This window comes from Erinaceus europaeus, chromosome 12, assembly GCF_950295315.1.
Source record: "Erinaceus europaeus chromosome 12, mEriEur2.1, whole genome shotgun sequence".
Classification (NCBI taxonomy): Eukaryota; Metazoa; Chordata; class Mammalia; order Eulipotyphla; family Erinaceidae; genus Erinaceus; species Erinaceus europaeus.
Window position 1 is genome coordinate 67735504 of NC_080173.1, and position 25171 is coordinate 67760674.

General features: G+C 40.2%; 1 protein-coding gene and 1 long non-coding RNA gene across 3 annotated transcripts in view; one reads left to right on the forward strand and one right to left on the reverse strand.

Annotated features, from left to right (window-relative positions):
- USP32 (ubiquitin specific peptidase 32) overlaps positions 1-24082 on the forward strand; it is a 173958-nt gene extending 149876 nt beyond the window's left edge. For both annotated transcript variants that reach the window (XM_060203891.1, XM_060203892.1), the window contains exons 28-34: positions 2061-2147; positions 3986-4106; positions 13375-13566; positions 16468-16756; positions 18053-18462; positions 20688-20780; positions 21840-24082. In XM_060203891.1, coding sequence (XP_060059874.1) covers positions 2061-2147; positions 3986-4106; positions 13375-13566; positions 16468-16756; positions 18053-18462; positions 20688-20780; positions 21840-22013 — 1366 coding nt within the window. In that variant the 3' untranslated portion in view covers positions 22014-24082. The remainder of the gene's footprint in view (positions 1-2060; positions 2148-3985; positions 4107-13374; positions 13567-16467; positions 16757-18052; positions 18463-20687; positions 20781-21839) is intronic.
- LOC132541993 (uncharacterized) lies at positions 9142-12993 on the reverse strand. The gene is made up of 3 exons (XR_009553113.1): positions 12959-12993; positions 11922-12141; positions 9142-11182 (listed from the first exon to the last, which is right to left on the reverse strand). It is a non-coding gene; the product is annotated as an uncharacterized LOC132541993 (long non-coding RNA).
- Positions 24083-25171: the final 1089 nt, after the last annotated feature.

Genomic DNA, 25171 nt, shown 5'->3' on the forward strand with positions numbered 1-25171 from the left:
GTTGTCTATAAAACATTAATCCCCCAATAAAAATAATAAAAAATAATTAAAATAAATACCTTGAGAAAGATAGGGGATGGGTGCTGCACAGTAAGAATAACTGCAATTAAAAATTGACAAGATAGGGGAGTTGGGCAGTAGCGTAGCAGGTTAAGCGCAGGTGGTGCAAAGCACAAGGACCAGTGTAAAGATCTGGTTCAAGTCCCTGGCTCCCCACCTGCAGGGGAGTTGCTTTACAAGCGGTGAAGCAGGTCCTGCAGGTGTCTATCTTTCTCTCCCCCTCTTTGTCTTTCCCTCCTCTCTCCATTTCTCTCTGTCCTATCCAACAACGACATCAGTAACAACAACAATAATAACTACAACAATAAAACAACAAGGGCAACAAAAGGGAATAATAAAAATAATTGACAAAATTTAAAATTTTTAATTTAAAGTTATTATTTTTTTTTATTTAAAATTTGACAAGATTTGTTTCAATGAGGTCTAGAATATGACCACTGAAGAAGGTAGATCATATAAGATGGAGGGAAGAGAGAAGGTCCTTGGTGGACAAATTTCACTGATACTCAAGTTATAGAGTAATAACATGGGGAGAAAACTAGAGGAGGAAATGGACCAAATGCTAAAACTGTTAATGAATAAAGAAGAGATATGCCTACTCAAAAACAAATCACAGTTGATGTAATTCATAGCATATGCTACAAAAGAAACCAGAATTTTTTCTTAGAAGGAGAAGTCGGCTACAGTGGCCAAGAGGACTAAGAAAAAAAAGACCATGCCACCTCCAGGTTCTGAGATCTGTCTCTAAGAAGAAACACTTGAGAGCCTGCAGAAAACCAAGTGCCTCAGAAAAGTCAGATTTCACCTAGGGAAAACAAAAAGAAGTATTCAGCAGTGATGCATCAGTTTTCTGCCAGAGTGCTACCTGGCAGTTATTATCTCTCTGTCTTTTTATTCCTCACCATTGACCTGATTTGGACACATATACAGAGAGCATGTGCTCTCAGTAATCATTTACCTCAAGTTATGATAAATATAATGCCTGTGACAATAATGTTATCCACTTCTGCCTTTACAGTGAGTCCTTACAGTTTCATTACCTTCAACAGCCATATAATAGTCACTACCAGTTGTCAAATGAGCCATAAAGTACACTGCTCTTTATGTTATATTGCTTGTGCTGCTTCTTATTGGAATGGGGGTGAATAATGTTAGAGAACTCATAGGGCACTCTTATAGTCAACTATAGTAACTATAATTACTGTAAAACTATTTTTGTTTGCTTTGGTCTTTTTGTAACTTTGAGTAGTTAAAACAGGGAAAACAGGTACCTAGTATGTGCCACATCATACTGCTAGTTAACCAGCCCCTCGAAAACCATTAGAACCTTTTAGTCTTCTGTAATATGTCGTGTTATTGGCATGGAAAGGTCTAATTGTTTTAGTATAATGTGAATTAAATCTTCTGGTAGAAGTAGAACTGAAGGATAATTGGTGTTTGGTTTCATGATTAGTTTATCTTGTAAAATTTGTATGGGCCACATGGACTCTATTATAGAGACACCTGGCTGTCTAGTATGTCTACCCCTCTACAAGCAGGGCAGAAACAGCCTGCAAACCCAGAGTGTTCTTGGAAGAGAGCTTTTCTTCTAGCATTTGCCCTTCTTCCGTAGCCAGTCAACAGCGTCAGGTTGAGCCTGATGTAAAGTTTCGAGTGGCAGTCGTTGACTATGTGGGTCATAGTCTGTCTGTAGCCGCAGGGGCAGTTCAGGTCGTCTCTGGCTCCCCAGCGATGGAACATAGCGGCGCACCGGCCATGGCGATTGAGGAGGGCCTAATCATCACGTGCTAGGTCAAAGCCGGGTTGACGCTTGCAGGGGTCTGTGATGAGGAAGAGAGCTGCAACTAACAGATTAGGATAAGCAACATTGCATTATCAATGTGAATATATTTCTGTGACAGATGCCCTTTCCTAGGGCTACTTCATGGGAAAATAATGAGGAAGCAAACCTCAAAATATTTCTATGTTTCTTATGCTCTTTGGTGTGTATTCTCTTCCAGTGATGACAGTATGGGCTATCAATACCCGTTCACTCTACGAGTTGTGCAGAAAGATGGAAACTCCTGTGCTTGGTGCCCATGGTATAGGTAAAATGACTTCCTATAAAAATAACATTTTTACCAGAAATACAGCTTTAGATATTATACCTTTTTTCATAAAGTTTTCATTTCTTAAAATAAGCATGACAACAAAGAAGCTTAAAATAAACTCATCTCGGGAGTCGGCTGGTAGTGCAGCAGGTTAAGCGCATGTGGCGCAAAGTGCAAGGACTGGGGTAAGGATCCTGGTTCCCCCCCTGCAGGGTAGTCACTTCACAGGCGGTGAAACAGGTCTGCAGGTGTCTGCCTTTCTCTCCCCCTCTCTGTCTTCCCCTCCTCTCTCCATTTCTCTCTGTCCTATCCAACAACGACGACATCAGTAACAACAACAATAATAACTACAGTAATAAAAAAACAAGGGCAACAAAAAGGAAAGTAAATAAATATTTTTAAAAATATTAAAAAATAAATAACTCATCTCTTGCTTATGAGGTTTAGTGCTTTAGAAACTTAGCTGATTTGTAAATGTGACCCTCAAGTTCATAGTTAACGATCAATATTTAGTACACTGCACCTTCTGCTTCCTAAATGTAAATCAATTTAGTTATTCTGAGCCCAGTACAACATAGTTTGAATTCTGGGGGGTTCTTTGCTTTTTTATCATTGTTGCTTTAAGATTTATTTATTTAGAACCAGCAAGACAGCTTACCTGGAAAGTTGTCTGCTTTGCTCTTCATGTTACCTAGGTCCAAGCCTGACCCACACTACACTGAGGAAAGCTTTGGTGCTGTAGACTCTTTGCCTCTTTCTTCCTCTCTCTCTCTCTGTGTGTGTGTGTGTGTGTGTGTGTGTGTGTGTGTGTGTGTGTGTGTGTGTGTCTGAAAAAGACATATGTGGGGCAGTGGGGACACACCCATTTAGCACATATTACCAAGCTCAAAGACCTGGCTTCAAGCTCCCAGTCCCCACCTGCAAGGGGGAAGCTTTACGAGTGGTGAAGCAGAGCTGCGTGTCTCTCCTTCCTCTCTATCTCCCCCTTCCTGCCCAATTCCTCTCTCCAAAATAACTAAAATATTTTAAAAGTTCTTTTTAAGTCACCACAAGGCAGTGAAACCCTGGCAGTGACCAAAAACAGACAGAATAATTTATTTAATAGAGGACACCACCACGTAAATCTAGTATAAGTAGTGCCAAAGATCCACACAATGCCTCAAGTTTATAAATTCTGAGCTGTACCACTGAGCCATCTCTCTGTATCCTGTTTTTTCAGGTTTTAGAAGAGTTATGGAAATTTCTAGTTTGGGAAATAACCTGAGAACTGAAGTTTACTTAGAGAGTTGTCATAGACTGAGTCTGAGTTAGGCATTAGAGTGGCCAGGCTGGTAGGGTCTAGGATTTGTATACAGGAGGTCCTGAGTCCAGCTGCTGGCATCTCAGATGCTGGAATGATGCTTTGGTCTTCCCCTCTCTCATTCACAAATGATTATCGAACATCTTAAAAAAAACCAAGGACTTGAGCCATGGTAAACATAATTGCCTGAAATAATAGTCACTCATCACTTAGCATTTATCAGTCTAAAGTTAGAAGTCCATGATAGATTGTGTAGCCCAAGAAGGAATGTAGAAAAGTAAAAGAGAGAATTATTCTCATAATCATGGGCTGGAGAGGTGACATAATGGTTGTGCAAAACACCTTTCATGTCTGAGGCTCTGAAGTCCCAGGTTCAATCCCCAGCATTACCATAAGCAAGAGCCAAGCAGTGCTCTGGTATATGGGGGCATGGGGGATGTGGGCGCAGTGGCACACCTCATATTTTCTTATAAAGGAAATTTGGGTTCCTTCATAATTATTTCTTCTTTAATAGGTCTTCTTTCTTCCCCCTTAGATTTTGCAGAGGTTGTAAAATTGATTGTGGAGAAGACAGAGCTTTTGTTGGAAGTGCCTACATTGCTGTGGATTGGGATCCCACAGCACTTCATCTGCGCTATCAAACATCACAGGAAAGGGTGAGTACTCACAGCACCATTAGATGGTGGTTTTTATTTATTTTTTTAAAGCTTGTTTATGTATTTATTTTTACCATAGCACTACTGAGCTCTGCCTTATGGTGGTGGTGGTGCAGGGCGAGGAAGGAGGGGAGAATTGAACCTGGGACTTTGATGCCTCAGGCATAAGAATCTCTTTGCATAACCATTATACTATCCCCCACCCAGATGTTTTGTTTGTTTAGTTTTTGGTTTTGTTTTTACCAGAGCACTAATCAGCTCTGGTTTATGATGGTGGTTGTTGGGGTGGGAGTGGGGGGGGGGGTTTGAACCTGAGACTTTGTACCGTCATGCAGGAGAGTCTCTTTGCATAACCATTACACTATCATGCTGTTTACCACCCCAATGTTTTTTTTAATATATAAAGTCTTATTTCAACTGTATTATACCACTTCTATTTTAGACCATTCAAACATTCATTGACATTCTCAAGGGCATTTAACATTGATATAATTACTTGAGTGTTTCAAATTTCCTCATTTCTGAAGTTAATTATCTTAATACATTAAACCTCCAAAAATACTATTAATTTTTATTTGAGTATTTTATTTAATCAGAATGATCTAAAAAGAAATATAGACACCAGAGCACTACTCAGCTGTGGTTTATGGTAGTGCCAGAGATTGAATCTGGGACCTCAGAGCCTCAGGCATGAAAATCTCGTGTATAACCATTATGTTATCTCCCTAGCACTTAATTATTAAATCTCAAAAATCTGGCTGTAAGTTAGTCTCTGTCCATGTGATATCAAGCAATAAATCTCTCTCTGCTTATTATTACTGGAGCTATAGTATTCGATAGCCACTATTACGTAGTGGCTCAAATACACCCCAGGGCTGTAACTGCTACCTTTATAGGCATAGTGATCAAAAAAGTTAAGGGGCGGGGGTCAGCCAGTAGCACAGTGAGTTAAGTGCACGTTGTGCTAAATGCAAGGACCAGCAGAAGGATCCCAGTTCAAGCCCCCGGCTCCCAACCTGCAGGGGAGTCACTTTACAGGCAGTGAAGCAGGTCTGTAGGTATCTGTCTTTCTCTCTCCCTCTCTGTCTTCCCTTCCTCTCTCCATTTCTCTCTGTCCTATCCAACAACAACATCAATAACAACAATAATAAAAATAACCACAACAGTGATAAAAAAAAATAACAAGGGCAACAGAAAAAGGGGGAAAAAATAGCCTCCAGGAACAGTGGATTTGTGGTGCAGGCACCAGGCCCCAGCAATAACCCTGGAGGCCAAAAAAAAAAAAAAAAAAAGAAGAAGTTAAAGGATTGAAATACTTCAAGACTACGACCAAAAAGTATGGCTACTCAGTGGTTCTTTTTCATACTTGACACTTTCCTGCCACTCTTTATGCACAGCAATTTTGAAAATACTGTCTTTCTTTTTTCTATTTTAAATCACTCTGTTGGAGAAACAGCTATCCACAAGACCACTGCTGTCTATGTGCCTAGCCTCTCATCTTCCAGTGACATGCATCCTCACACCACCAGCCCACATCTTCCTCTACTGTAGTGCACCCAACCCCCTTTCAGTAACCACTCTTGCCCAGAATCCCCCAATCTACTACAGTAGACCATAGTCAATTCAACTTTCACCCTGTTATATTCCCTGCTCTGATATGGGGGGGGGGGAAGGCAGTGGCACATCTCATTAAGCGTTCTCATTACAGTCTGCAAAGACCTGGATTTAAGTCCCTGGCCCCCACCTGTAGGGGAAAAGCTTCATGAATGGAGAAGCAGGGGTATAAAAATCTCTCTGTGTCTCTTTCCCTCTTTCTCCCCCACTCCTCTTAATTTCTCTCTGTCTCTATCCAATAATAAATAAGTAAATAAAGATCTTTTTTTAATAATTAAGAGTAACAGAGACAGAAAGGGAAAACACAAAGTAAAACTTGTACCACAGTTTTCTTAACCACCTACCTGTCACTGGACATCTAGGCTTTTTCACGTGCCTAAAAATGTTTGCCTAATATTGTTTGAAGAGTAAACTGGTGGTCCAGGAGGTGGCACAGTAGATAAAGCATTGGACTCTCAAGTATGAGGTCCTGAGTTCAGTCCCTGGCAGCACATGTACCAGAGTGATGTCTGGTTCTTTCTTTCTCCTCCTATCTTCCTCACGAATAAATAAATAAAGTAAATTGAAGCTGGGGAGATAGCATAGTGGTTCTGCAAAAGACTTTCATGGCATGGGCTCTGAGCTCCCAGGTTCAGTCTCCAGCACCACCATAAGCCAGAACTGGAAAGTGCTTTGGTCTTTCTTGCTGTAGCTCTCTTACATTACATTAAAATAAATGAGAAAAGAAAGAAAGAAAGGAAAGGAAGAAAGAAAAGAGAGAAAGAAAGAAAGAAGGAAAGAAGAGAAAGGAAGAGAAAGAAAGAAAAGTACTTGTATCTGTGGCTAGACATGAAAAAAATCTGATGGCAAAGTACAAGTATCAGAATCAAAGAAGTGTTTTTAGTCACATGAAGAATTAATTGTATAGCTTTTGTATTTATGTGACTATTTGTTTTGTTTTACACCTGTCAAATTTACTATTCAAATGGCCTGATATTTTACACACACAATATTGTGACTTGCTCAAGTGACTGTTGACTAACAGGAAGAAATACTGAAGAGTAATTGCTATTGCTGTGTAAAGTCAGCAGGTTTGATGGTCAGGGATGATGCAAAACTCCACTTCTCATGTTGGTGTTCCCCACACGTCTTCCTCTACCCCACCCCACAAGCAGATGATAGACAGGGAGATCTGAGTTCAGGAGGTCATATGTTTCCAAGAAAAGTGAATATACTAGGAGCTTCTTGAATAGCCTAAAGTAATTTAACCAGGTCATACCCATCTGCCACAGTGATCTGTACAGGTCTGCCTATTGATGACAACTGCTCCCTGTCGGCATTTGAGCCAATCCCCTCTGCTCTTCTTCAGTCTCAAGCATCGAACTTTTGTGAATCTGTTTCACCTTCTGAGCCAGCCACTGATGTGTTTGCTTATGTGACTCTTGATGGACATTTCTTCACTGTTTATTTTCTTGTTTGTATGTTTGGTTTTGGTGCTGAAGATTGAACCGAGGGAGGGTCTCATACATGCAAAGTATGCACTGGCTACTAACCCCTTCACCATTCCTTAAAGCATTCCTTTTAGATAAATTAATAGGGATAACTGATTTCTCTTTATGTGCTACTAAAAGTTGGAGTAACTATACCAGTTTCAGACATATTGTCCATGTCCCTTGATGTTTCTGCATATGTCCCGGAGCTTCTCATAGCTCTCACCAGCCAAGCATGAATATAATTCTGTGGTTACTTACCAAATGAAAGATCATTGTGTAAAAGGAATCTGAAGAGAAGTTGATAGGGGCATTTGGTTGAGTGCATGTTATAATACACAAGGACCCAGGTTCAAGCCTCACCTGCAGTGGGAAAGCTTTGTGAGTGGTGAAGCAGTGCTACAGGTGTCTCTCTTTCTCTCTCCCTCTATATCTTCCCCTGCCCTCTCGATTTCTAGCTGCCTCTATCCAGTAAATAAAATAATTTTTTAAATAATTTTTAAAAAAGGAAGTTGATATTCTAGCAGATCTAAATAATTCAGTAATTTCAGCCCTATTTTCTTTGGAGACAGAAAATTTTAGCAATTGAAAGGTTCCTTAATCTTTGTCAGCACAAGATCTAAAGGGCATTATTTCTCTTGTCATAGATGAAACTTATATGGTTGTATTAATTTCTTGCCCTTTTAAACTAGCCCAGTATCCAATCTGGAAAACTCTGGAGGAAATCTTGCTTACGGGAAGAAGGGACTACTCGGCCCATTAATTCTTATGCACTTCCATTTTTAGTCATGTTCTTAGGAGACCATGGCAACCAAGTTGTTGTTGAGAATTTCCTGCTTTGCTGGAGTGTAGGTCATATGACTAATTTCTTTCTATGTAATTTCTTTTCCTACATGTGGTTTCTCCATGTACTTAAGAGAATCACGTAGGCAAGAAGAAAAACATCGGTTCAAAATTGAGGTCGTTGCTTACATGTCTTATTTTCTCTAATGATTTTCCTTTCTACAAATTTATCCTAGAGTGATACTCTGTAATTGGTTGGCAGATTTTCATCATAGAATTTTCAATAGGAAAATATTAGAAGCAACATAACTGTTCGGGGAGATGGTGCAGTGGATAAAGTGTTGGACTCCCAAGCCTGAGGTCCTGAGTTCAATCCCTGGCAGCACATGTACCAGAGTAATATCTGGTTCTTTCTCTGTCTCTCTCTCTCTCTCTCTCTCTCTCTCTCCCCTCCTATTAAAAAAAATATATTTTAAAAAGGGAAGAAGCAACTTGTGTTTGTCCATTAGATGAAATATTATAAAGTCATTAAAATGATGGTTACTAATTTAATTTGGCATATATGGGAGATAATGATGTTGAGAATTTTTGAAATCATGATATGAAATTGCATATACTGTGGTCCAGGAGGTGGCTCAGTGGATAAAACATTGGACCCTTAAGCATGAGGTCCCGAGTTCAATCCCTGGCATCACATGTCTGGTTCTTTCTCTCTCTTCTACTATCTTTCTCATTAATAATAAATAAGATCTTTTTAAAAAAATGTATATACTGAGGAACCCAGGGGATGACTTACTTAATAAAATACATACTTGACTATGTGTGGGGACCTGGGTTTGAACCTCTCATCACCACTTAGAGCATCTGCACAGAAAACACTCAGCAAGATTGGAAATGCACAAGGCCACGTTAAGTGTGCCGTATTAAAAAAAGAAAAAAGGAGCGCAAGGGCCCGTAAGGATCCTGGTTCAAGCCCCCAGCTCCCCACCTACAGGGGCATCGCTTCACAATCGGTGAAGCAGGTCTGCAGGTGTCTATCTTTCTCTCCCCATCTCTGTCTTCCCCTCCTCTCTCCATTTCTCTCTGTCCTATCCAACAATATAACATCAATAATAACTACAACAGTAAAACAACAAGGGCAACAAAAGGGAATAAATAAATTTAAAAAGAAAAGAGGAAGTCGGGCTGTAGCGCAGCGGGTTAAGCGCAGGTGGCGCAAAGCACAAGGACCGGCATAAGGATCCCGGTTCGAACCCCGGCTCCCCACCTGCAGGGGAGTCGCTTCACAGGCGGTGAAGCAGGTCTGCAGGTGTCTCTCTTTCTCTCCCCCTCTCTGTCTTCCCCTCCTCTCTCCATTTCTCTCTGTCCTATCTAACAACGACGACAACAACAATAATAACTACAACAAGGGCAACAAAAGGGAATAAATAAATTTTAAAAAAGATATAAAAAAAAAAGAAAAGAAGGGGGGGCAGGGGTAGATAGCATAATGGTTATGCAAAGAGACTGTCATGCCTGAGGCTCCAAAGTCCCAGGTTCAATCCCCTGCACCACCATAAACCAGAGCTGAGCAGTGTTCTGGTGCTTCTCTCTGTGTGTTTCTCTCTCAAAAATAAAATAAATAAAATACTAAGAAAGGAAGAAAGACAGAAAAAGAAGGCATGTTAAAAAGAAGGGCCTTGGGAGGGGGGCAGAGTTGTATAGTAGAGCCAAGGACTTGCATGTAGGAAGTTCCAAGTGGTGGTCCTGGAGGTGGTGCAGTGGTAAAGCTTTGGACTCTCAAGCATGAGGTCCCGAGTTTGATCCCTGACAGCACATGTGCCACAGTGATGTCTGGTTCTTTCTCTCTCCTATCTTTCTCATAAAATAAATAAAATCTTTAAAAAAAAAAAAAAGAAAGAAAGTTCCAAGTTCGTTCCAGCACTGCATCTACTGGAGCAGTGCTCTGGTTCCTGTTTCTTGCCTTTGAAAGTAAATAAATGATGGTTAGGGAGACAACACAATGGATATGCTAAAAGACTTCCATGTCTGAGGCTCATGGTACCAGGTTTGATCCCCAGCATTGTCATAAGCCAGAGCTGAGCTGTACTCTGGTTTTAAAATAATAATAATGAAGAAATAAATCATTTAAATATATGAGGTCATTACCATGCACAAGGACCTAGGTTCAAATGCCCCTACCCTACCTGCAGAGTGGAAACTTGACGAGTATTGAAGCAGTGCTGCTGGTGTCTCTTTTTCTCTCCCTCTCAGTCTCCCCTTTACCTCTGATTTCTCTGTTTCTATCCAATAAAATAACAATAAAAATGTACATAAGATATCCTCCCTTTTTCTTTCTCTTCATTCCAGTACTTCAACATGAATGTTTTCTTTGGGGGAAAAACAAAGGAAGTCTATACTCTTTTTTTTTTTTTTTCCACCAGTGGCTCAGCTCTGGCTTATGGTGATGCAGGGGATTGAACCTGGGACTTTGGAACCTCAGACGTGAGAGTCTTTTTGCATAACCATTATGCTATCTGCCCTCACCCTTTTCATACTCTTTTATATACATTTTTTAATTTATTACATATGAGAGTCACATAAGTAAGGTAGAGAGGAGGGAGAAAGACTAGTTAAGCACCACTCTTGGTACATTTGGTGCCAGGGATGGAACCAGGAACCTCAGGCGTGAAAGTTTTTTATTAAGGGTGAAATTTCATCCAGTTTAGGAAAAAATGAAATAAAGTAGTTGCCAATAAGCAGTTTGGGCTTCTTGACTAACAGAGTTTCAGGGAATGTATCCCAAGAGGTAAATGCTTGTCATTTAGGGGGGTGGGGGTGTGTGTGTGTGTGTGTGCGTGCGTGCGCGTGTTGTTGGGCTTGGACCTGGACCATGCCTATGACAAGGTAGGTCCCTTACCAGTGAACTCTCTCCATCCCTGCAAAAATTTTATGTATAAATAGAAATTATTGCTAATCACAAATATTTTTTGTAATCTTCCTTCTATAGCCTGTGTGTTCCATAGAAAATATTGTCAATAAAAAAAAAATCAACATTATTTACTAGAGTAGTACAATTTGTAGTTAAACTATAAGCTTCCCTGATGGAGATAATACTTAACTGGCTATGAGAGAAGTACTATATTTGGTACCTCTCATCTATTCTGATTCCAACAGTCATAAACCAGCAGTTCTTTGAGGCATGTCAGTTTCTTCCTTGGATGACCATTTCTAAGATAATGAAAGTTTGTATCAGAAGCTAGTGGTTTGACACAAGATCAAACCAGATTTCCTTTTCTGAGAAAAATAATTTTCTTCTAAGTTCCCCTTTTTGAGTGAGTTACTTAGAAATGGATGTTGTTATAATGCTAACGGCCTTCACTGTATGTTCAACCCCAACCCTGATAGTTTATGGAAGTATTTGACAGCCTGTGACTTAGTCATCCTCCCATATAGGGTAGAAGTCATACCTAGAAGCCCATGCTAAACTGAATGTTCTGAACTTTGCCAGTTTGTTACAGCCCAGAGCTCAAGGAAATTACCTTCTGTGAAAAGAGCCAGTTCATCTCCAAAGTGAGGGGAATTAAGTGGGGTGATGGACAGGTGCATGACTGGTGCCAGAAAGGTATTGTTGTTGGACTTGTAGTCCAGGCTCCACCCTAACATGAAAAGAATCCTATATGGAATCTCACGGTAGCCAAGATCTATTTATGAAAGAGAGTTTTTGAGAGAATGAACTAAAGCACCACTCTGACATATGCAGTGCTGGGGTTCAAGCTGGCCTCATGCTAGAGAATTCAGTGCTTTATTTACTATCCTACCTCCCAGACCACTTTTTTTTAAAAAAAAAAATTTATTTATAAAATGGAGATACTGACAAGACCATAGGATAAGAGGGGTACAATTCCACACAATTCCCACTACCAGAACTCCCTATCCCAACCCCATCTCCCCTTGAAAGCTTTCTTACTCTTTATTCCTTTGGGAGTATGGACCCAGGATCATTATGGGGTGCAGAAAGTGCAGAAAGGTCTGGCTTCTGTAATTGCTTCCCCACTGAACATGGGCGTAGTCAGGTTGATCTATACTCCAAGCAGGGCTCTGGGGAGGCAGGGTTCCAGGACACATTTGTGGGGTCACCTGCCCAGAGAAGTCAGACTGGTATCATGGTATCATCTAGAACCTGGTGGCTGAAAAAGAGTTAAGATAGAAAGCAGAACGAATTGTTGACTAATCATGAACCTAAAGGCAAGAATATTGCAGATGGAGATTTGAGGGGTCTCCGTTTTGGAAAAAGCTAGTAGGTCTGTTTCATGTATATTCCAAGAGCCCCCCTGGCTTTACTAGTTTTTTCCCGAGTCTGACAGCTAACATGCAGATGGAACCAAGGTATTGTCTGGGGAGATGGTGTCATAGTTGAAAACCACTTTTATTTGTATTTATTTACTAGGGTACTGCTTAGCCTTGGCTTATGATGATGCTAGGAATTGAACTTGGGGCCTTGGAGCCCCAGACATTTAAAAAAAGTATTTTTTTGCATAACCATTACCCTATCTTTCTAGCCCCATGAATCTTTTTTAAAGATTTACTATTTATTTTACGAATAAGAGAGACCAGAGCACCATTTCATCATATATATTGCTGGAGATGGAACATGGGGCTTTACACATGCAAAGAATGTGACTGTTCCCATGAGCCATGCTTCTTGATTGCTTAGTAGGTGGAAGCTAAGAGTTGAAGAAAGAGAAAGTCTTCCTTTTCTGTTGTATTCTAGGTCCTTCTCTTCCATTCTTTCTCCTCTCTCTCTACCACAGCACCTCCCACTAGCATCCTTACACACCTTACTCCCCTTTGCTATCTTTCCATACTTCTTTCTTCAAACTGGATCCGGTTAACAGACTACAGAGGTTCTGACAGATTAATTAAAGACCTTCTCAAATTGGGCTTTTTTTTTAACCTAATGTTCCTTTTATAGCCATTTCAGATAAAAATAAATAAAATACTCACTGAGGCAGATCACAGATAATGCTATGCCAGGTATCCTGGCATATGACTATTACTCAGTGTCATTCTGTAAGTAGTTGTATCCTGTGGTCGTTAATGTGCTGATGTTTTGTCTTGTCTTGGTGAACTTTTCTGTACACTTGGAGACACTGTAAAGACAAGAACTGTGTAGACAGTCCTTGTTTGTTTTTATTTCTGTCATTTCAAAACACTAGAAATCTTTCAAGAACAACTGTGGTCATAGAAATTTTGACATAGGATCTTACTGGTGTGATATTTGTGAATAAATATGCAAATGCTGTATTTGAATAAAGACTGTAGTTGGGTTTTATTTTGTTTTTACAAGTAACAAAAGGAAAATTTTAAGCTCTCTCCCTCCTGCTTCTCTCCCCACTTCTCCTGCTCCCTCTTATCTGCAGGTTGTAGATGAACATGAGAGTGTAGAACAGAGTCGGCGAGCCCAAGCTGAGCCCATCAATCTGGACAGCTGTCTCCGTGCTTTCACAAGTGAGGAGGAACTTGGGGAAAATGAAATGTACTATTGCTCCAAATGTAAGACCCACTGCTTGGCAACAAAGAAGTTGGATCTCTGGAGACTTCCTCCCATCCTGGTATGTTACTGCCATGCAAGGTTTTGTGTTGCACACAGAAACTAGTTGTCTTAGAAATATTTGTTACTTCCCGTCCCTAAAGAGCATACCATCTAGAAGGAGATGAAGTCCTACAGATCAGTAGCTACAGTTCCACACATTGTGTAATAATTGCCACAAGTGGAACAACCTGGTGAATTTTAACTACAGGAGAAAGTGAAAACCTCTGACTATGAAGACAAGGTGTTTTAGTCTTGGACTTAGTGAACTATGAAAGAGTGACTGAGCCTGGAGCCGCTAATCCCCACTGTTCTGGGTTACGCGTCCATAGCACACTGCTAAATGTGTGTGTACAAGCACAAAAATACATGAGACTTTGTGTTCTTTTGGAATTGATTTACTTCTGCCTTCTTGCTTAGTGGATTTAGGAAACTTTTTTTTATTATTATTATTATTTTTTTTTTTGAGAGGGAGAGATGCACAGAGAGAAGCACCAGGGCATGGCTCAGCTGTGGCTTCTGGTGGTGCAGGGGATTGAACCTGGGACTTAGGAGCCTCAGGCATCAGAGTGTTTGTATAACCATTATGCTGTTTCCCCCACCCAGGAAACTTTTTTTATTCCCTTATCAGGAGAGTTTGAAGTAGCAAATCTCCCTACTCATTTAAGAGGGTTTTTTTTACCCCTTAGGGTGAAAATATAACAGATCTAACTATAAAGTATATTTTAACCAGACTCCACATGTATTCATGATTGCTTTTCAGCAATTGATACAGGTAGTTAAAGTTGGATTCTCAAGCATGAAGTTCTGAATTCAAACCTTAATATGTCATGTACCAGAGTTCTCTCCTTTCATAAATAAATAAACCTTTGGGGTTGCATGGTGGCGCACCTGGTTGAGTGCACTTGTTACAGTGCGCAAGGACCTGGGTTTGAGCCCCTGGTCTCCACCTGCAGGGGAAAGCTTTGTGAATGGTGAAGCAGAGCTCTGTCTCTCTTTCCCTCTCTACCTCCCTCTTACCTCTCGATTTCTGTCTCTATCCAATAAATAAATAAAGATAATAAAAACATTAAGAAAAAAATTAAAATAAATAAACCTTTTTTGAAAACTAATAATGTAGGGCCAGGCAGTGGCACCCCTAGTAAAGCACACACTTTACCACAGACCCAGGTTCAAGCCCCCAGTCCCCAACAACATGGGAGAAGCAGGCTGTAGGTATCGCTCTTTCTGTCTCCCTCTTCCTCCCCCTCTTTTTATCTCTTGCCTCTATCATTAAAATAATAATAATAATAATACCCCTGGGAATGGTAGAGTTATCACCATGCAGGCTCCGATGCCCAGCAATAACCTTGATGGCAAAAACTTAACAACAACAATGGGGGGAAGCCAGGAAATAACTCACCCAGTAGAGCACACACGTGACTATTTAATGAGAACCCAGATTTGAGATTCCAACTACCTCATGGGATCACCTTGCAAAAGGAGTTTCCACAAATAGTGGTATCTCTCCTCCCTCTCTCACCCTCTCTCCTCACCCTCAATCTGGAGAAGAAAAAAGGTCTGCCACAAGCAGTGAAATCAACCAGGCACAAAGCCCTAGTGACAAAAATAGTAATAATAATAAGTAAGTAATATATGGAGAGCTTCACAGGCTTCTATTACATCTGCACAGCAGCATGTCCTTTAGAAAAAGATTCTCATAATAAATTGTAAAATTTAAGATGAAAGTAGCCACCCAAAGATCTCTGTCCACATAATAAAGCATAATAGCACTGTATAAAATGAAAAGAATTTGCTACTCTTAAACAAGAAAAGGAACCAGGTGGTAGCATAACAGGTTAATTACCCATGGCACAAAGCCGAAGGACTAACATAAGGATCCCGGTTTGAGCCCCCGGCTCCCCACCTGCAGGGGAGTCACTTCACAAGCAGTGAAGCAGGTCTACAGACATCTATTTTTCTCTCCCCTTCTCTGTCTTCACCTCCTCTCTCAATTTCTCTCTGTTTGTCCAACAATAACAGCAATAATAACAACAACGATGGGCCACAAAAGGGGGAAAAATAGGCTCCAGAAGCAGTTTGTTATGTGCTACAGGCACTGAACCCCAGCAATAACCTGGAGGCAAAAAAAAAAAAACATAAAAGGAGAAGATATTCTGTGCCTGTCAGGACAGTGAAACTCCTAGATTGCAGCCAAAAGATAACAGTAAAAAAGAATAGACCTCCTATTTGACTTAAAGATTTCATTTAAAGAAAAAAAATTAAACCTCCTTTTACTTTTTTAAAAATATTTATTTATTCCCTTTTGTTGCCCTTGTTTTATTGTTATAGTTATTATTGATCTCGTCATTGTTGGGTAGGACAGAGAGAAATAGAGAGAGGAGGGAAAGACAGAGGGGGAGAGAAAGAGAGACACCTGTAGACCTGCTTCACCGCCTGTGAAGCAACCCAACATAGTCTATTCTCATGAGTGTATTTGTGGATGATTTATGATTTTAGAGAAAGGTGGATCAGAATGGGTCATAAACCCAGCCCAGAAAGTAGGAAGAAATGCACATATAAGCTCTAAGAAACGGAAGAGATTTGGGAACTTGGGATACACACCTGCTCTGAAATGGCAATCATATAAAAGACAATGGCCCCACTGACAGCTATGTTACAGAATAAAGTACTTGGGGGGTATTTGTTTTGTTTTTTCTTTTTGGTGTTGTTTGTTTACCAGAGTACTGTTCAGCTCAGACTTATGCCAGTGCTGGACATTGAACCTGGGACTTTGAACCTCCAGGCGTGAAGGTCTTCTTGCATAACCATTATGCTATCTCCTCAACCCAAAAGTTTTGTATTCTTGAGTATTAGACTTGGTTTATGTAAATTTTTGTCTTCAAAGCCTTCTAACAAGTATCTGCTACCATTTCTTCTCTAGATTATTCACCTTAAACGATTTCAATTTGTAAACGGCCGATGGATAAAATCACAGAAAATTGTTAAATTTCCTCGTGAGAGTTTTGACCCTAGTGCTTTTTTGGTACCAAGAGACCCAGCTCTCTGCCAGCATAAACTGCTATCACCCCAGGGAGATGACTTCTCTGAGCCCAGGGTTCCAGCAGGAGAGGTGAAGAAAGGAGATACCCAGAACTCAGCCGGGGAAGAGGATATTCTCCTCAGCAAGAGCCCTTCCTCACTGAGTGCAAACATCATCAGTAGCCCAAAAGGTGAGTAGTCCTAGAGGGACCTTGTGGAGCCCAGACAATGCCTGACAGGAGCGTTTCTGGCACTCCTGTAGTAGGCTGTATGTTTCCCTCTATAAAGTGCATTCTTCCACTCTGGATCAACAATTTGGTTGAATATGATTAGGCCTATCTAGACTTTAAGTATGTGGCTTTTAGCGAGAGATAACAACATCCCTAAATCTATTTTTTTCACTTCTTATTTATTTATTGTTGGATAGAGACAGAAATTGGGAGGGGTGGTGACTATGGAGATGAAGAAAGACAGACACCTGCAGCCCTGCTTCACCACTTGGAAAGCTTTCCCCCTGCAGGTGGGGACTAGGGGGTTGAACCTGCATCCTTGCACACTGTATTATGAGCACTTAGCCAGGTGCGTCGCCACCTGGTCCTTATTTTTTCACTTATTTTTTTTTAAGATTTTTTTTTTAATATTTATTATTTATTCCCTTTTGTCACCCTTGTTGTTTTATTGTTGTAGTTATGATTGATGTCGTTGTTGGATAAGACAAGAGATAAATGGAGAGGGGAGGGAAAGACAGAGACGGGGAGAGAAAGATAGACTGCTTGTGAAGCAAGTCCCCTGCAGGTGGGGAGCTGCGGCCTCGAACTGGGATCCTTATGCTTTGTGCCACGTGCGCTTAACCCACTGCACTACTGCCCGACTCCCATTTTTTCACTTACTAAGTGAAGGTAAAGCCAAGTTCACAAAGTGTGAGGATTGGATACCTCAAGACAGAAGGACTTTACACAGTGCCTTTCTTATGATGAACCTTAGTGGTTCCTGCCATCCTTGTTTCCTTACACCAAAGGCTGTCAAGGCATAATCTGAGAATTTACAGAGGAAAACACATGCAGCCTGGAAAATACTAAAGCCACATGCTTGAGCCCTTCAGTTTGAACCCTGCATGTACTGGAGAGGTGCTCTGATTTCTCTCGAGATCTTTCTACTTCATATGAAATAAATAAAATAAAGAATAAGTATTTGTAAACCTCCTAATATTATTTTTAATTGATCTGACTTAAATCACCTTTTTGCTATTTTCTAAGTGCCTATGTAGCACTTAAGATTTTTAGGACTTCACTGTCTATAGAGGTTTGGGATTGAGGAATGCAGGAATATAACTTATTGACTACAAAGGGAACTAAAAAGTAGCCAGTAGTCAATAAGTTACATTCCTGTGTCCCTCAATTATTTATAAACCTGGCTTTAAGGTTAGTAGCTGGCTTGACTTAATGACATTTAGATTTATCAGCCTTTACCTGCTCTCCTTTTCACAGGCTCGCCTTCTTTATCAAGAAAAGGTGGAGCCAGCTGTCCATCCAGCAAAAGCAGCAGCCCTAACAGCAGCCCACGGACTTTAGGGAGAAGCAAAGGCAGGCTCCGGCTACCCCAGATCGGCAGCAAAAATAAACTGTCAAGTAGTAAGGAGAACTTGGATGCCAGCAAAGAAAATGGGTCTGGGCAAATTTGTGAGCTGGTTGGGCACATGCTGGGGGGCAGCCAACCTGACCTGGTCACCCCTCAGGACCACGAAGTAGCTTTGGCCAATGGGTTTCTTTATGAGCATGAGGCATGTGGCAATGGCTACAACAATGGTCACCTTGAAAACCATAGTGAAGAAGACAGCACTGATGACCAAAGAGAAGATATTCATGTTAAACCTATTTATAATTTATATGCAATTTCGGTAAGTGGTTTGTTAAATGATCTGCACTCTTAAGAGGTTATGTTATTGTTTTTTTTTTTTTTTTCTTTTCAGCATCTGCTTATTTGCTAGGCATTGAGCTAGGTTATAGGCAAAGCTAGTAATTGACATCGTGACCTTCCAGATAGATTCCAGAATGCTCATAATGTAATGCAAATGATTGTCATATAATCAGTATTAACTGGAGTCACAGGCCAAGTCACTCACAATTATGTATTCCTAAGGAATTTTTGCTTTCTAAACAATTAAACTGTATGAGGTGGAGCCAGGTTGGGGGCTTGCCCAGTAGAATATATATGTTATAATGTACAAGGACCTGGGTGCAAGGCCCTGGTTCCCACCTGCGGGAGGTGGGGGAGAGGGGTGTTCACGAGTGGTGAAGCAGGGCTACAGGTGTCTCTCTTACTCCCACTTCCCTCTTGATTTCTCTGTCCAATAAATAAGTAAAAAATAAAATCTCTTTTTTAAAAAAGAAAACATTCTGTGTATTGGTAAAGTGCAGGACTTGCATGGCTAAAGTTCCTACCTTGATCCCCACAATGTGATAGTATAGTGTTCTAATGTCTTCCTCTCATGTAACTGTCTCACACATGGTTTAAGCAATAAATTTAAATACTTAAAAAACAAAACTATTTTGGGTCAGGAGATAGCTCACCTGACAGAGCAGCTGCCTTATTATGTTCAAGAGCCTGGGCTCAAATACCATCAGCACAGGGATGGCGCTCAGCTCCATGCACAGCGGAATGGCGATGTTGTGTCTCTCCTTTCTCTGTCACTAAAAAAAAATAAAACAATAATAATAATAAAAAAACCCAAGGAGGCCACTTAGTAGTAGTATACCTGTGCAAAGGCCTAGGTTCCTTCCCTAGCTGCTGCAAAAATAAATTAATTTTAAGATTCATTTACTGGGAGTCAGGCGGTAGGGTAGCAGGTTAAGCACAGGTGGTGCAAAGCGCAACGACCTGCACAAGGATCCCGGTTCAAGCCCCCAGTTCCCCACCTGCAGGAGAGTCGCTTCACAAGCAGTGAAGCAGGTCTGCAGGTGTCTGTCTTTTTCTCTCTCTCTCTGTCTTCCCCTCTTCTCTCCATTTCTCTCCATTTCTATCCAACAACAATGACATCAATAACAACAATAATAACTACAATAAAACAACAAGGGCAACAAAAGGAAATAAATAAATAAATAAATATTTTTTTAAAAGATTCATTTACTTATTTGCTCATGAAAAAGAGGGAGAGAGAGAACCAGAGCACTACTCTGGCACACATGATGCCAGCTATCATACCTGAGACCTAGTACTGGAGAGTCCAACCTTCTGTGCACTGTGACACCTCCCAGGCCACATTATCTTTTAAGTATGTTTATGTGAAAGAAGGAAAGAAAAGGACCAGAAACTCTCTCACATATTGTGGTGCCAGGGGTCAAAGGTGGAGCTTTTTTTTTTTTTTTTTTGGTACACAGTTCGGTCTTTATTTATGTGGAACGCAGCACAATCTAAGCTATCTCTAATCACAACCTTGTCCTTATATATCCTGAGGCGGAAGAGTCAGGTATGAAGAGGATGTACGTAGGATAGGGAGTGTGGAGAAGGAAAAAGCGTGCAAAACAGTGAGGATTAAACCAATGCCCTGGAGGCAGGGCGGTGCTTAGTTAACAGTGGTTACGTAAACAGAATACAGTGTTAAGCAGGGGGGATTAAACCAATGAAACAGAAGGGGTCTTAGAAGCAGAATTTAGAAGCATACCAACACGAACTGTCACTTTTACTACATTCTTTTTTATTATTTTTATTTTAAAAAATATTTATTTACTTATTCCCTTTCGTTGCCCTTGTTATTTTATTGTTGTAGTTCCTGATGTCGTTGGAATAGGACAGAGAGAAATGGAGAGAGGAGGGGAAGACAGAGAGGGGGAGAGAAAGACAGACAAAGGTGGAGCATTTTGAATGAAAGTCCTTTGCACTGCCACTTATAACAGACTCCTCCCCACCCCACCCCCTTTTTTTAAATGAAACAGTAAAATGGTTAAGATTTGAAACTTGAATTTTGCTTTTTATTTTGATTTTGGGGAAAAGGGTAGATGGTCACAAAATACATTTTCCTAATCATATATGTGGTCAGTGATTTCCTGTTTATATCCTAGTGCTGTTTGCTTGAATAAAGTACTGTTAATTACTAACGTATTTCCACTTTCTTCTTTCTGACAGTGCCATTCAGGAATTCTGGGCGGGGGCCATTATGTCACGTATGCCAAAAACCCAAACAGCAAATGGTACTGTTACAATGACAGCAGCTGTAAGGTAAAATATCCACAATCTTTGAGTAAGAGGAACAAATGAAGGGGCTAGGAAGTGGTGCCCCTGGTTAATTGTACATATTACCATGGGCAAAGACCTGGGTTCAAGCCTCTGATTCCTACCTGCAGCGAGGAAGCTTCACTTTTGGTGAAGCAAGAACTGTAAATGTCTTTCTGCCTCTCCCCATCAATTCTCCCTGCTCTTCCCCCCCCCCCCCCCCCTTTAACCAAAGTACTGCTCAGCTGTAGCTCTTGATAAGATGGCGGTTTGAACCTGGGACTTTGGAGCCTCAGGCATGAGAGTCTCTGCATAACCATTATGCTATCTACCCCTGTCCCCCATCAGTTTCTCTCTGTCCTATCAAATAATGAAAAATAAATAAGAAACCAAAGAAAGAGGTGGGGGGGGGGGGAGAAACCAGTGGACCTGGATAGAACTGGAAGCCGGGCCCCCACTGTACTTGGGGAAGCTTCAGTGCTCTGTTATTTTCCCCCTTCTCACTCTTTGTCTCTTTTTCTATCTGCAAAAGGCTAGTGACAACAAAAATAAATGTGAGCAGTAATAGGGAACATTAACTGAAATAATGGACTTTCTCCTTAGTAGAAATAGATATTTCTATATGGATCAGTGTATAGATGCCTTCAATATTAAAGAGACAAAAGTGATACACAGAGTAGAGATTGGAAACATAAGTAGTTAGAAAATGGGGCTGGGGAGGTAGCATAATGGTTATGCCTGAGGCACCAGAAGTCCCAGTTTCAATCCCCAGCACCACCATGATCCAGAGCTGAGCAGTGCTCTGATTAAAAAAAAAAAAAAAAAAAGTCTTACCTTTTGAGCATTAGAATTTGGGGTGGGTTTTTTGTCAATCTACTCCTCTCAGAATAATTTCCCTAAAACACTGAAAATAATGAAGCTTATTTTAGGGGGCAGGTATGAAACAATCAGAATACTAAGCTGATTGGAAACAGTAATTAAAGACAAGTAGCTCTTCCTGGACAGAAAGTAAGAGTGAGCATAGTGATGGAGTTTTTTATCAAAATAATTTTCTTGCTCTTTCAGGAACTTCACCCTGATGAAATTGACACCGACTCTGCCTACATTCTTTTCTATGAGCAGCAGGGGATAGACTGTGCACAATTTCTGCCAAAGATTGACGGCAAAAAGATGGCAGATACAAGCAGCATGGATGAAGACTTCGAGTCCGATTATAAGAAGTACTGTGTGTTACAGTAAAGCTGCCGCTGGGCTGCTAGACAGACTGGTAGTGAGGGAAATGATTCCCTATAGCTGACATTTGGCAGAAGTGTCACTGAAAGGCGAGCTAAATGTAGTTATTTTATCCTGTGACCCTGAAGCACAAAATAAAGTACCTAATTAAAATAGTATTAACCTAACAGTAGTAATAATTTTGTTTGGAAGTGTCTCACATAAGCTCTCTGGTAGAGAACTTTCAGGCAGAGTCCACCATTCGCCTGTAAACAAGAGTTTGGCACCAACCAGTTGGGACCAAATAAGAAATAAATTGTGCTTCTCCAGATATGAACAAACATGTAGTGAGTATAGAGTTTACCAATAATCAGATTAACAAAATACTAAGGATTTCCTTGGAGTCCAAATAAAACAAAAAATTGTAGTGTTGTCTAGGGACGACATGATATGCTACCTCCTTTTTCCTGAAATTTTATTCCATTTATAGTGACAAGATGGAGGAAGCGAGATGGTGAAGATATGCGAAGGATTCTTAGGGCATGGACAGAGTTTTTCTATTTATATTTAAACCACTCTTCCACTCTACATCTTTTATTATCATTTGTTGTTGTGTTTGACATACAAAGGTAGAGGTTTATATAATGGTCAATCTGAAAGGGAGAATCTCTTTTTAAGGGCTGCATGCCTTCTACCGATGGACCCTATAAGGAGAAAAGAAAATCCTAAGAAGTACCAGCTAAAAATGGCCCTCCAGATGGAGGTGTCTTAATTTGAGGATAAAGTCCAATGTTCTCAAAAAGTCTCCTTTCCACTCCCACTAAGTGCTGTAGAATTGTTGCCAATATTTGCACCATCTTCACATGCCCATGTTGCACAAAGAGCTTCTGAGAAGGAAATGGCATCAAAGGAAATGGTATATTCACATTTAGTGGTTGCTCTTTATTTCTTTGTTTTGCACTTTTTAAAAATAAACAGGAGACTACGTGCAAATGAACTTTTAAAAAACTTGTTGATATTTGATGGCTGCAAGGGCTATAAATTGATTTAAATGGGGGTATTGCTCCCCTTCATATTAAATCTACAAACAAAACACATCCCAAACACTGATAGTGTTATTTCTAATGGAATTGATAGTTTTAAAAACTCAATTTTTTGTTCTATTTTGTTTGCATGTCCATTTTGTTTTGTTTGGGTGTTTGTCTTTTTATTTTTTTAGTTTCACAGTAGTGATCATCAAAAGTAATGTTCTTTTATTTTTTCCACTGACATTCAAAACTGGAACAAAATTATAGATGTTATTTATTTCAGGGAGTGTTTTTTCCCCCTGTGTTGTTTTGAAATATATATTCAGAGTAACTGTTTGACTTTTTTCCAGTCTGATTTTATTCACCTGAACTTGGGAAGTTGATTTTCATTGTTAGATTTCATTACCCTTCCTTCCTCATAGATAGTAGGTACCAATATAATTATTTAGGTTCTGATATCTGAGGCTACTTACCATCCATTTCTTGTCAGAATATTTGAAAGATTGTTATAAAAGTCTACCTATTCAAAAACAGACTGTGATGCAAGTTGGAAGGAGTTACCTAAAGTGGTATAATGTGATGAAATCAGATAAAATGCAGACTTTATAGCTTCATAATTTTTCAGTACCTAAATCTATCTATTCCTACCTGGACAAGTCTCATGGGAAAAAAATGGAAGAATTTAAATAATTTCCTCACAGATATTTTATTTAAGCAGGTAGCACAATCTACTAATGTTGTTTGATCTGTGTTTGTTACATTGGTTGTAATTAATTTTTTAATTCATGACTAGCAGAAAATTTATTAAATTAACTATTAACTACATTCACCTTGTAAATTATTGTATAATACTTGTTGACAATGCACTGACTTTAGAAAGATGTCGATGTACATAGAGTGTAAATAAAATAGTATTGATGTACTGAAATATGAACTGTATAGAAAGTACTGGTGATTGTATATGGAGTGTGCCTGTTCATCTGTGACTATTATCCAAGCAGATCAGATACTGTGATGCGTCTACGTGATGTTTTTCTTCTATACAAGTAAACATTTAAAAAAGTCAAATTCTTCTGTCTTTCTCTCTCTGACTCTTATTTTAATTCTCCTGGTTGAATAATTTCCATCTGCCTTGTAGAAATGCTGGTTCACCTCTGGGAGAGTGGGACTGTATTGAGGGTAAAAGCAAGATACCTGTAGTGTGGCCACGTGAACTGATTTAAGTTTGCCCGACATCCCTGTTAGGAAATAATTTGGAAGGTGTTAGAAAGAGAGGTGAGAGAGAAAGGTAAAGAGCTGGGAGGGAACTGAGAACTGGTAAAGGTGGTTTTCCAATAGTTTTTGTGTAGATTGGAAAGCAGATGAAGAAAAGAAACATCACCTTTGGCAGCCAGGGAGGTGGTGGAGTGGTTATAGCATTGGACTTAACAACATCGGATTCCAAGTTTAATACTTGGCATTGCATGTGTCAGAGTGATGCTTTATCCTCCCCCACACACTCACACCCATACTAACTAAACCTTGAAAAAGAAAGACTTCACATTTTTAAAAAATTTTATTTTCCCTTTTTGTTGCCCTTGTCTTGTTGTTGTAGTTATTATTGTTGTTATTGATGCCATTGTTGATAGGACAGAGAAATGGAGAGAGGAGGGGAAGACAGAGGGGGGAGAGAAAGACAGACACCTGCAGACCTGCTTCAGTGCTTGTGAAGTGACTCCCCTGCAGGTGGGGAGCCAGGGGCTTGAACCGGGATCCTTACTCCGGTTCTTGCGCTTTGCGCCACATGCGCTTAACCCGCTGCGCTACAGCCTGACTCCCTACTTCACATTTTTATAATACCCTAAATTGATCTTGGGTTTCTAGGAAATAACAAGAAACCAGGGGTGCCCCTCATCTCTTTAGGGAGGATCCAGTTGTACAAGAGTTGAAGACGTTAGACTTCTATGTAAGGTTTCAACAGAGAAGAGTTGAAGATTTAGAGCTACAGGCCAAGGAGATAGCCTAGTGGTTACATAAAAGACTTCCATGCCAGGCTGGTGAAATAGCTCACTTGAATAGTGTGCTGCTTTGCAATATACACAACCCAGCTTCAAGGCTGGTCCCCACCATGTTGATGAAAACTCAGATGCTGTGATCAATCTCTTTGCCTCTGCCTCT